This window comes from Lissotriton helveticus, chromosome 9 (genome assembly GCF_964261635.1).
Source record: "Lissotriton helveticus chromosome 9, aLisHel1.1, whole genome shotgun sequence".
Classification (NCBI taxonomy): Eukaryota; Metazoa; Chordata; class Amphibia; order Caudata; family Salamandridae; genus Lissotriton; species Lissotriton helveticus.
This window is the reverse complement of record NC_136070.1, coordinates 678,252,038-678,264,834: the sequence shown is the minus strand read 5'-3', so window position 1 is coordinate 678,264,834 and position 12,797 is coordinate 678,252,038. Positions and strand designations below refer to the sequence as shown.

Sequence of the window (12,797 nt, the reverse complement as noted above, 5' to 3'; positions counted from 1 at the left end):
TTAGTGCAATTTAATGCTATAGAGAAATAGGGAAAATAGTGAAGGAATTGCATAATACCCCACAATTAACTGTATTAGTCAAAAGTCACTCAATAATTCATTTGACTTGACTGATGCCAGCTTGCCAAGTCGTACTGTCCTGTATCTATAAATAATGTGAAAGATAGGTAGACAAGCTCCACAGACAATAAAATACTTGTAATTAGATATTGATATTTGCAAGAATCCTCTGAGTTGGAGTAAAAACCTCATATTGGGCCAATGCCCTAGTAAACTGCAAGAGCATTCCTAAAAATAAGCATCTATATGGCTGATATCGAGCTAGTGTTCGTGATAATGGTGGACAAGCTCTACGGGCAAAAAAAAGAGGTGTCATGTTTGCAGATAAATATCAATATTTGCAAGAGCCCTCTAAATTTGAATGGACCATCATTTTGGGCAAGTGTATGCATGATAAACTTCTAAAACATTCCTAATAATAAGCATCCATACAGCCGATAGCGAGCAAATGCTCATGGTAACGGAGAATAGGAAACCCTTTCTGTTACTTCTAAATATTATTACATCAGGATAATGTGATTCCTTCATATTAAAAGTGCTAATGCATGAACTAAAATAATGTGAACAATTATAATGTAAACCATATGCCTATAAGAAAAGGGGTGTGTGAATGGGAAACAGTTAGAACTGAATCAATGTATGGTCCATCAAGACCCAATGTGTGTAGCTAATTCCTCTCCACTTTTCATGCCATTGGGGATCCTAGTATTTAGATCAATTTTGTGTCTTTATTCAAGTGTGCAAAGATGTTCCTCTCTGCCACCACCCCTGGATTTTCCATGCTTCTATCAATGGCAAAGAATAGTATCAAATTTCAATTGCTGGTATGTTTGTCATGAATGTGTCTGGCCACAGGATAACTAAAATCCTGGTTAGTTATCAATCGTAAATGTTAAAGCACTCTCGTTTTTAATAGTAGCTTAGTGCTACCTACATATCTTAAGCCACAAGGACATTCCAATATTTATACAACAAAATCTGTGGTACATGTAATGAATTTGCTCATTTGTTTAGTCTTTCCATTGTAAGCGACATAGCTATTGCGACTTCTGCTGTTTTTACATGCCTTAACAAGAATTGCATTTTTAAAAACCCTTTTGCACTCCTAGCCAGGAAGTGGTAGTGGGCTTTTCTTGATAGCTATGGACTAAACAAATTAGCAAATTCATTTTATGTACTACAGATATTGTTGTATCACAATAGCAGTAAGGTAAGCATGTATTTACTATTCATAACTACACATCTGCGTACCTTGACAATATACAACTAGATCTAGAATTTAAGAATAGTAAACCTATACTTGCCTATATACCTGCCTTCATGATATTGTGGTTAACAATATTTTGGAAACAGTAGTATTACAGCAATATTCTTTGTCCCTTGATAACGTGACATCCATCCAAAATGTCTGCTCTTTTTTTTTTCACGGCCCAGTGGCCAGACTTATTCATGAAAAATACCAAATTGTCATGGAAATTCTAAATTATCAAATACAAACTGGAAGCTATGGTAGAGAATAATTTATTTATTTCACATATTTAAAATAGTGCAATTTGCAACACACGTACGGTGCCATCGAAGTAGAAAAGCAATCAAATAAAGTGCTACAGATAAATAAATACTGCATGATAATCTATATACAATGCTATGAAACCTTGTTTCCATTTTCTCCTCAATCTTGTATTCTGCATCCTCTAAATTAAGAATCAGTCAGGAAAAAAATAAAGGAAAGGGACATTTTTTGCAGTTCATCTCAGAGTTTAGGGGTCATCCACAGCAAATAGTAAAGATTTCCTGGCAGATGTCTCAGCTTCAAGTGTAGTGGACACATCTCCTCCATATCTGCCGATATTTGTGGAAAGCATAACCAGTGTTTCTCCCCCAGGAAAGAGTCCTCTTTGATGCAGTAGCTAACTTTGAGGAAATGTGTGGGGACAATTCCCTTGAAGCCAGGTTGAATTACTTAGACCTCAAATGGATCATGACCATACACCTACAAAATGGGGGTACATTTCCAATCTTAAGTGTCATAAAAACAGTTTTATCTCAGCACATGAGAGACACTTGTATGCTGATCCTCGCCAGGGTGTGATTAATGGACTTGAATGGAGTAGGTGTCATTGAATATGGTTTCTGATTAATAAGAGTACGTTTTTTTGGGACTGGGATTAGTCCTTAGTAAGTCAATTAAGAGGCTGATCTTGAGCAGCTTTCCATTCTGTAGTTGGTTGCCTCCTCCTTTGATTCCAAGCTGGAGTTTGCTGTTCAGTCTTGGAGCCGCTGGAGATGCAACCATTGTTAGTTTTCAGTGGGGTGTTGTGAGCATGTGCACATCTTAGTTACTGGCTTGAGGAGGCAGGAGTGAGTTTGCCATTTCCATAGAGCAGTTTCTAAGCAGGCAGGTCTTTGCAGTTGATGTATGGGAGTTTGACCATAGCTCTGGGATAGTGCTGCTCGGGTAATAGCAGGGTACGAATCTGCCTGGAAGTTTTGGATTTTAACTAAACACCATTACTGTGTGGAGTTTTGAAGAAAGTCCAACATAGATTAGAACATGAAACCTATTAGCAGACCCAAAAGGACTGAAAGGAGCAGGCTGTGCTGTAGATTGAGACTGACATTGGGAATTGCTAGATTAGTGCTGGTGCGGACAGTAGATGCAGTATTGGTGCTACTCGCTGTAGCTGAGGTTACTTTATTGCTGGTGACAGTGCTGCTAGCTGTAGATACAGTTGCATTATGGCTGATGGCGGCGTTGATAGCTGTTGATAACGTTATATCATGGCCAGTGACAGTGCTGCTAGCTGCAGATACAGTTCTGTTGTTGCTGATGGCTGTGTTGCTAGCCGTTGATAACACTATATTTTGGCTGGTGAACGTGTTGACAGATGTAGATAGGGTTGCATTAAAGTGGGTGTCCGCGCTACCAGCTGTTGTTGCTGTTCTGTTGTGGCTGGTATCTATACTGCTAGAAGTAAATGAGGTTTCATTGTGACTAGTGATTGCTGTAAATAAGGATACATTATGGTGGGTGACAGTGTTGCTAGATGTAGGTGAAGGTACACTTGGGGGCATGCCAGGGCTTCTAGCTGTAGATAAAGTTGCATTTAGGTAGGTTCCAGTGTTGATAGCTATAGATAAGGTTATATTAGGGTTGATGAGAGTGCTGCTTGCTGCAGCTAAAGTAACGTTAGGGTGAATGGGAGTGCTGCTAGCTGTAGTGAGAGTTATGTTAGGGTTGTTGACAGCGCTACTAGTTATAGATAGAGTTATTTTAGAATTGTTGACAGCGCTGCTTGCTGTCGTTAGGGTTATGTTAGGGTTGCTGACAGAGCTGCTAGCAGTAGTTTTAGTTACATTAGGGTTGTTGACAGTACTTCTAGCGGTGCTCAGAGTTCTGTTAGGGTTGTTGACAGCGCTACTAGTTATAGATAGAGTTATGTTAGGGTTGTTGACAGTGCTGCTTGCTGTCGTTAGGGTTATTTTAGGGTTGCTGACAGAGCTGCTAGCCGTAGTTTTAGTTACATTAGGGTTGTTGATAGTGCTGCTAGAGGTACTCAGAGTTACGTTAGGGTTGTTGACAGCGGTACTAGCTGTAGTTAGAGTCACGTTGGGGTTGTTGACAGTATTATTAAATGTTGTTAAAGTTATGTTAGTGTTGGAATTGGTGACAGTACTGGCAGCTGTAGATGAGTTTGCATTAGCGTTGGTGACAGTGATGCTAGGTGTAGCTGAAGTTATTGGGTTATTGACAATGTTGCTAGCTGTAGTTAGAGTAACGTTAGGGTTGTTGACAGTGCTGCTTGCTATAGTTTTAGTTATGTTAGGGTTATTGACAGAACTGCTAGCTGTAGTTTTAGTTATGTTAGGGTTGTTGACAGTACTGCTAGCATAACTCAGAGTTACATTAGGGTTGTTGACAGCACTGCTAGCTGTAGTTAGAGTTATGTTACTGTTGTTGACAGAGCTGCTAGCTGTAGTTAGAGTTATATTAGAGTTGTTGACAGTGCTGTTAGCTGTAGTTTTAGTCACATTAGGGTTGTTGACAGTACTGCTAGTAGTACTCAGAGTTACATTAGGAGTGTTGACAGTGCTGCTGGCTGTAGTTAGAGTTATGCTAGGGTTGTTGACAGAGCTGCTAGTTGTAGTCAGAGTTATGTTAGAGTTGTTGACAGTGCTGTTAGCTGTAGTTTTAGTTACGTTAGGGTTGTTGACAGTACTGCTAGCAGAACTCAGAGTTACGTTAGGGTTGCTGACAACACTGCTAGCTGTAGTTAGAGTTATGTTAGTGTTGTTGACAGAGCTGCTAGCAGTAGTTAGAGTTATGTTATAGTTGTTGACAGTGCTGCTACCTGTAGTTTTAGTTACGTTAGGGTGGTTGATAGTACTGCTAGCAGTACTCAGGGTTACATTAGGAGTGTGGACAGTGCTGCTGGCTGTAGTTAGAGTTATGTTAGGGTTGTTGACAGTGCTGTTAGCTGCAGTTTTAGTTACATTAGGGTTGTTGAGAGTACTGCTAGCAGTACTCACAGTTACGTTGGGTTTGCTGGCAGTGCTTCTAGGTGTTGTCAGAGTTACATTGGGGTTGTTGACCATATTGTTAGATGATGTCAAAGTTATGCTAGGGTTGGAGTTGGTGACAGTACTGCCAGCTGTAGATGAGGTTGCATTAGTGTTGGTGATGCTAGCTGAGGCTGAAGTTAAATTTGGGTTATTGACAGTGTTGCTAGCTGTAGTTAAAGTAATGTTAGGGTTGTTGACAGCGCTGCTTGCTGCTGTAGTTTTAGTTATGTTAAGGTTGTTGACAGTACTGCTAGCAGTACTCAGAGTTATGTTCTCGTTGCTGATGGAGCTGCTAGTAGTAGTTAGAGTTATGTTAGAGTTGTTGACAGAGCTGCTAGCTGTAGTTTGAGTTATGTTAGAGTTGTTGACAGAGCTGCTAGCTGTAGTTTGAGATATGTTAGAGTTGTTGACAGAGCTGCTAGCTGTACTTTTAGTTATGTTAGGATTGTTGACAGAGCTGCTAGCTGTAGTTGGAGTTATGTTAGAGTTGTTGACAGTGCTGTTAGCTGTAGTTTTAGTTACATTAGGGTTGTTGACAGTACTGCTAGCAGTACTCATAGTTATGTTAGGGTTGCTGACAGTGCTTTTAGCTGTAGCCAGAGTTACATTGGGGTTGTTGACCATATTGTTAGATGATGTTAAAGTTATGCTAGGGTTGGAGTTGGTGACAGTACTGCCAGCTGTAGATGAGGTTGCATTGGTGTTGGTGATGCTAGCTGTAGCTGAAGTTAAATTTTGGTTATTGACAGTGTTGCTAGCTGTAGTTAAAGTAACGTTAGGGTTGTTTACAGCGCTGCTTGCTGTAGTTTTAGTTATGTTAAGGTTGTTGACAGTACTGCTAGCAGTACTCAGAGTTATGTTATCTTTGTTGATAGAGCTGCTAGTAGTAGTTAGAGTTATGTTAGAGTTGTTGACAGAGCTGCTAGCTGTAGTTTGAGTTATGTTAGAGTTGTTGACAGTGCTGTTAGCTGTAGTTTTAGTTATGTTAGTGTTGTTGACTGTACTGCTAGCAGTACTCAGAGTTATGTTAGGGTTGTTGACAGCACTGCTGGCTGTAGTTAGAATTATGTTAGGGTTGTTGACAGAGCTGCTAGCTGTAGTTGGAGTTATGTTAGAGTTGTTGACAGTGCTGTTAGCTGTAGTTTTAGTTACATTAGGGTTGTTGACAGTACTGCTTGCAGTACTCATAGTTATGTTAGGGTTGCTGACAGTGCTTCTAGCTGTAGCCAGAGTTACATTGGGGATGTTGACAGTATTGTTAGATGATGTTAAAGTTATGTTAGGGTTGGATTTGGTGACAGTACTGGCAGCTGTAGATGACGTTGCATTAGTGTTGGTGACGGTGATGCTAGCTGTAGCTGAAGTTAAATTTGGGTTATTGACAGTGTTGCTAGCTGTAGTTAAAGTAATGTTAGGGTTGTTGACAGCGCTGCTTGCTGCAGTCGTTTTAGTTATGTTAAGGTTGTTGACAGTACTGCTAGCAATGCTCGGAGTTACGTTAGGGTTGTTGATAGAGCTGCTAGCAGTAGTTAGAGTTATGTTAGGGTTGTTGACAGAGCTGCTAGTAGTAGTTCGAGTTATGTCAGAGTTGTTGACAGAGCTGCTAGCTGTAGTTTTAGTTACGTTAGGGTTGTTGACAGTACTGCTAGCAGTACTCAGAGTTATGTTAGGGTTGTTGACAGTGCTGCCAGCTGTATTTAGACTTGTGCCAGGGTTGTTGACAGTGCTGCTAGCTGTAGTTAGAGGTACACTGGGTTTGTTGACAGTGTTGTTAGATGATGTTACAGTTATGTTAGTGTTGGAATTGGTGACAGTACTGCTAGCTGTAGATGAGGTTGCATTAGCGTTGGTGCTAAGGCTGCTAGCTGTAGGAATGGTTGCATTGGGGTTGTTGGGTGTACCGCTAGCTGTACCTAAGGTTATGCTAGGGCTGCTGCTGGGTCTGCTAGTTGTAGCTAGTGTTACATTAGGATTTCTAGGAGTGCTGACAGAGGATGAGACACCAGGGCTACTAGCAGTAGAGATGATTACATTAGGGTTGGTGGTAGATATAGACATTGATACGTAAGCACTTGTAGCACTGGTGGGCACAGCTGTGGATCCTGGTGGCTTTGGGATGGCACTGCTGCACTGAAACCTGCTCACTTTTACAGAAGCATCTGGGTAAAGCGCCTCGACTCCTGCTCTGCAGGTACTCTGAGTGGCGCATCCCCTGAAAGCGGTCTGGAAAGACCCAGAATCTGCAGAAAAGGAGAAATTGAGAGAAAACCTAGATTTAAATATTTTCAGAGCAGAGTTTTTACCACATCCCCTTCCGCCTTGAGAATAATATTGAGCTCTCACAACCCTTACATCTCCTAAAGACACTCTAAGGCTCGTCAGTGAGCTAGGAGTGTGTGGATTACACACAGATATACCCTGAACCAGTTCTATCTGCAAAATAATAGGAAGACACACCAAACCTCAAGGGGCTCAAGTGATTCCCATGGATTAACTGGAGCAATGTGAGGTCCCCAGCTTGATGCACAGGACCATCTAAATATATCTTTCCAGACATCACTTAGCCTGGAAGCATCTGCCCACCCCAAACCAAACATGAGCCAAGTGCATTACCGCTGATTGATTGCACATTCACACTGGGCGTCACTATGTCTTTTGTACTAATATAGTGTACTAACACATGCACATTCACACATTTATACTACATTGCAAAGGCTATTTTATGATCACAGTACAGTTAAACTGGCATGAGAAAAACTTAGTGGCTGACTGACCGTGTATAAGGACTTTACACGGGGAAAACAACTCTCTTACTAGTCACACAGACAATTCACTGTAAATTTACTTTACCATATAAATGTTTACTGTGATTTTACTTTACTGTATAAATGTAACTTTTTACTTTCTAGTTTCACTTCAATAACTTTTTTATAGCAATATATTTGGAAAAATGCCCTTATATGCACATAGTGTAATATGCTATTTAACACCATTGTTGGGAAAGGAAGGCATAATGCTCACATCAAGGCTTGGTCGCTCCTGGACCCCCTCCTCGTCCTCTCAACAATAATTATATATAGCATAATTTATTCTGTGCATCTGCTTATATACTCTCTCTCTCGTCTCTCTCTCTCTCTATATATATATATATATATATATCTATATATATATAGATAGATATATATATATATATACACATACATACATATATATATATATATACACATACATACATATATATATATACACATAGAAAATTAAAATCGAAAAAACACTGACATTTGAGAGTTATGGTTTTATGATGATGTCAGCGATCTAATGTGACATCATTCATCGGATGGCTCCTTATATCCTCAGCATAGCTGCATGAGATATCCTTTGGCATACATTTTGTGTAGCATTCCACATTGGAAAATGGCCACAGCGAGTTTGTCAATTGTTCATTAATCCCTCTAGCAAGTGCTCACACCACCTATTATCTTTTTGGCATCAATCTGAAGCAATTACCTGTTTTTACAATCCCAGCAAAGCGAATACATCTGTTCTCTCCTCCCCTGCAGTCGACGGTTGTGTTGGCATTGCACGAGGCTGCCTTACGCGCATAGCAGGAGGGGCACTGGAAGCCGTTGGCGGTGGTGTTCGTGGGAGGCACTGCAAATTAGTCAGAGCACAGAAGGTCAAGTAATGATTTTCACCTACATCACAGAGTGGATGGAGTCCATTAGTGAAGCACCTTGCCTTTTGGACATGGGCATAGCTTAGTGCCATTTTGTTTTTTGAAAAAACATAACTTGAAGAATGTTGGTCATTTGCTTAATTAGTGCAGTGTTAACTTGAGTCCTGTTGTTTCCTGCCTCCAAGGGGCAAGGAATTAGGTCACTAAACAAAATGTAATATTGTGAAGTTCTTACATTTAAAATTAATATCATGGGCATGTCTCTTTTTGCAATCCTTCTTAGCCTTGAACCCTTTCTACTATAGAATCTTCCCCACAGGAGATGGGTAGCATAATGGAGGTCAAAACTTAGCAGCATGTAGCTGCTGCACCTACCTTCATTACTGACAATCAATTCGGAATAAGACCAAGTTGGAATATCACGTTAGCATGGGTCTGGAAAAATATGTGGTCTCATCAGCCGCGCCCACAGTTTGACAGACAGCCGAGAAACACCTATCCATAGCTATTGGATGTAATACCACAATGTACACACCTATTCCTTCATCCTATGGTACTGAAAACTTTTTAGCATTTTATTACAGGAGCTGATGTTACACTGGACAACTTCACAGGTTGACCACTTAGACAGGTTACGCAAACATAAAACACGCCTTCTAGATACGTGACTGTTGGTTAAGGTACTTACAGTTTAAGGAGCCGGTATTGCACATGTTTTCCCTGCAGCACTTAGAGTAGCTCGTCACACTGAAGTTCCCGGCGGTCACGCTGTATAGTGTGTTGCATGTGCCAGGCCCTTTAAAACACGTCCTCACAAAAGATGGTGTGCTCACCTTGCCTGTGATGAGAAAAAACAGTCAAAGGTGAGAAGATGTCTCCCTTTCCTACCATAATCAAAAAGACGCTGCTATGGCTTCATGCAGGATCAACTAGATTCAGCAAACAGCATGTGCCACAAAGCACTTTATTCGATGAGAATCATATACTGGGCCACTGGAATTTCGCGAAAAAGAAGCACCACCTGATGCAGCAGGGTTGACTAAATTATGCAGCAAGAAAAGGCAAATTATGCAGCATATTCCGTGGCAGTAATGTTTCACTGTTCTGTCATTTTAGCAAAAATTAATACATTATGAGCAAAGATGTCACCTCATTGATACCAAATTAACAACTGAATACTGCAATCGATAATTAAAAGGGGATCATATAACCTTGCAAAGGGTCTACCACTGTGATGTGATTCACCACATGGGACACCTTTTGTAAGTAACTTTTAATCAATTTGAGTTAGTTGCAAATGTTTTTTTGTTGACATCTGCAAGTTTTGCAGCAGATAATAATAATATTGATAATTATATTAATCATAATTCCCATTTGTGAAGCGCAAACATATCACCCCCTTAAGGGTTTCAAGGCGCTGGGGGTCGTCAGTGATATTAAGTGAGCTATTGCCCAGAGTCACATGATGCTAGGCTGAGCTGCCATCTGCGGTAGCACCGTGAGCCCCGCACTCCGGAGTCAGACGCCCTCGCCGCTGCACCACACCTCTCCCTCAATGCAGATGACAAGTAAGGATATCCTGAAATTATGCCAAAATTGATGCGGCCGGATGTCTGCATTTTTTCTGCCTCCTTCTCACTAGCCCATACTCCCCGCATCTACGGAAGCAGAAGTGGAGGATGCTCCTTCACCCACATTACAGCAAAGACCTGGAGCAGCCTCCCAACGCACCTCTGGACCATCACCTCATTTCTGGAATTCCGAATGGTCCTCAAGATCTGGATGTTTGATTAAGCCTCTGGGACCTGCAGTCGCCTGGATGTCCTATTGGGGGATTAGCCGCGCTTTATAGAGCCGGATTGATTCATTGATTGATTTACATTATTCCAGCAGCTCTAACCAATGTTGGACTAGAGCTTTGGGCAATCTAGCACTGCCAGATGGGCCAGCTTGAAAAGGCCAGTGTGTAGACCATTTATTTCAGTCCCGTTGGCTGTGATAGGATCAAAAAACACACCTCATGCACTTGTCTCTCAAAACCGACTCATCCAATCAAATTGAACAATGTCTGGTTGAGAGCATAAGTATAAGGATAAGCCTTTAAGAGTAAACCATAGGAGCGGTGAAAGTGTGTCCAAGTGATAAAACGTAATCTACCCACTGTTCTCACATCATACAAACATGAGCTACGGCTTCGGTAAAATGCCCTGTTAAATCAGACAGAGAACTGATAAAACATTAATGTGCTCACTGGAGTAATTTTACCAAATTCTTGTAGTCGAAAGAGTGAGATCACACAATCTTTGACATCAAGATGTCAGGAAACACAGGAAGCACCATTTTCTGACCTTTGACCTTAAATCCATACCAAGAATTGAAGTTTGAGCAGCCTTAATCCTCAAGAAAAGAAAGGAAACCGATGCAAAAATCCTGGAGTAATTGTAAACTAGTTTGTAAAAATTACAATTTTTACTGAAGAAGATGATGGCTGGGAAGAAGACACAATGAGGGTAGAGGAGTCACAGTAGCAAGCCCTTGCCCTCTCTAAAGGCCTTCAGTGACTGCTGGCATGGTCATCCCTTCCTGACAGAGATCAAGATGTGCAAACAAAAGCCCCCATAGCGTCGTCCCTGTGATGCTCAGGTTTCACCAGCTGCCAATAAATTCATCTGAGACTTCAAGTGGGCCTTATCCAGCACTCACACGAACAGTATGGCAGGCTCTTTTGTGCATCACCCTGGGTTAAAGGAACCAGCTAGTAGAGCAGAGTTCTTCAATCTGTTGCCACCCAACCCGGGGTGGGGGATTTGAACTGATCTGAGGGGAGGATCGCCCGGCTTCGGTAAAGATGAGCATGACCTATGCCCATGAGTAACCAAGACAAACGTCATGCTGAAATAAGTTATTTGGTTTTAGGGAGTGAAAACAGAGTGCCACTGAGCCGCTATGTAAGGGCCATCTGTAATATTTGTGTCACTTATGTCCTGTGGGTGACAAAGTGAAGTGGAATGTGAAATAATGCTTTGGATACTACTACACTTTTAGAGAGACCAACCTACCAAGGGCATGCTCGAAATGATGTATCTGACTGCATTTTTAATAGGGATAAGGAAACATAACTGGAATGTTAAGATGAATGCCAAAAGAAAGAGGGTAGAGGCTATTAGAAACCACACCCAACAAATGAATAGTGTCTCAAGTTATCAAATAGTGCAAGGAACCAAGGAGCACTCCCCTCTATACACCTTAACTAGGAACAAGTCCTACAGTAACATTAAATGCAAAGAAGCTCAGCACTATACAGCATAATATAGGCATATCACATCAAAGTTCAAGACAGTTAGCACACAAAAGACATCCAAATCCAAGGAGTGTGTTTTCTTGAGGTAGTTTCTCTTTACTTTTCATAAAAGGAGTTTTCTTCATTTATCCAAAGGCAAAGAAACATAGCCGTAGCCAACGCCTTTCGTCTCCCAAAGAGACTTGTGAAGCCCTGAAGAACGTTTGAAACCTTTGTAGTAGAGTATTGTTCTGGTAGGTAGGGGGTGCATCCAGCCATATGCTTAGCCTTGAAATCCCCACGCTTCCCTTTTGCTTTTTTCCATGAGATTTTGGAGTAATTAACTTATTGCACAATGCCTATTCAATTTCTTTAGTGTCACAACACTTATTTCAAACAAAATGTCATGCAATTGTCAGGATGGGGGAGCATGAGGCCTGTGAATGCTGTCAGTGAGAAAGTGCTGGTAATTCTCTTTCTGTAGTTGTTTGATACTCAGCTTTCAGGGGGGGTGATCTGACAGTTTCCGGGGCACATGGTTGCTAAAGACCCCCCCCCCACCACCAAATGATGTCCACACCGTGTGTACCCACAGACCACCTCTAGAAGTTCTGTGTCGATGCTCTTGTAAAATCTTGTTGCCTGTTGTGACATTGCTAAGGCCCTGATTCAGACACTGGGAGTAAATTCTGATTTATCTGCAAAGATCAGAAATCTGAATTCTGGGTCAGACAATAAAACCCACCTGTAGTAGCTGTAATTCTCCCAGCCCTGCAATTTTCCTCTGACAAAGTCTGCCTGGTCAAACCTTCTAAAATGTATTAGTTACAAATGCCTGGAAAAGAGCCTAAACTTGCAAGATTTGGGCCAAAACTCAGAACAGGAGACAACAACTGACTCTATAAATGTCTCCCCCTGCGCTATTGGTATTTATGGGGTATGGGAAATGGCACACCTTGCTCTAACAGGGCCCAACTTGTTTACTCTCACGATACTGTATGTACACAGTCTGGATACACAGAGAGGCAACCGCAGCTCCATATTTCCAGGCTGTGATGTATGTTACATTCGCTCCCACCAATAACAAAATTGATTTTTACTGGTCTACAGCATCCCATGTACGGATGTTAGCTTTTGGGTTGCACTAGCTTACTATATTTATGCTTAAATTATGTCTCACCATTATTTATTTATTTCGTGCAGTTCTGATTTTTGATG

General features: G+C 41.3%; 1 protein-coding gene across 1 annotated transcript in view; it reads right to left on the bottom strand.

Moving 5' to 3' along the window:
- Positions 1-1,584: 1,584 nt before the first annotated feature.
- LOC144783239 (uncharacterized) overlaps positions 1,585-12,797 on the bottom strand; it is a 62,623-nt gene continuing 51,410 nt past the window's right edge. Inside the window, exons 3-5 of the mRNA XM_078662321.1 lie at positions 8,988-9,137; positions 8,131-8,274; positions 1,585-6,863 (exon numbers count right to left, since the gene is read on the bottom strand). Coding sequence (XP_078518447.1) covers positions 2,608-6,863; positions 8,131-8,274; positions 8,988-9,137 — 4,550 coding nt within the window. The 3' untranslated portion in view covers positions 1,585-2,607. The remainder of the gene's footprint in view (positions 6,864-8,130; positions 8,275-8,987; positions 9,138-12,797) is intronic.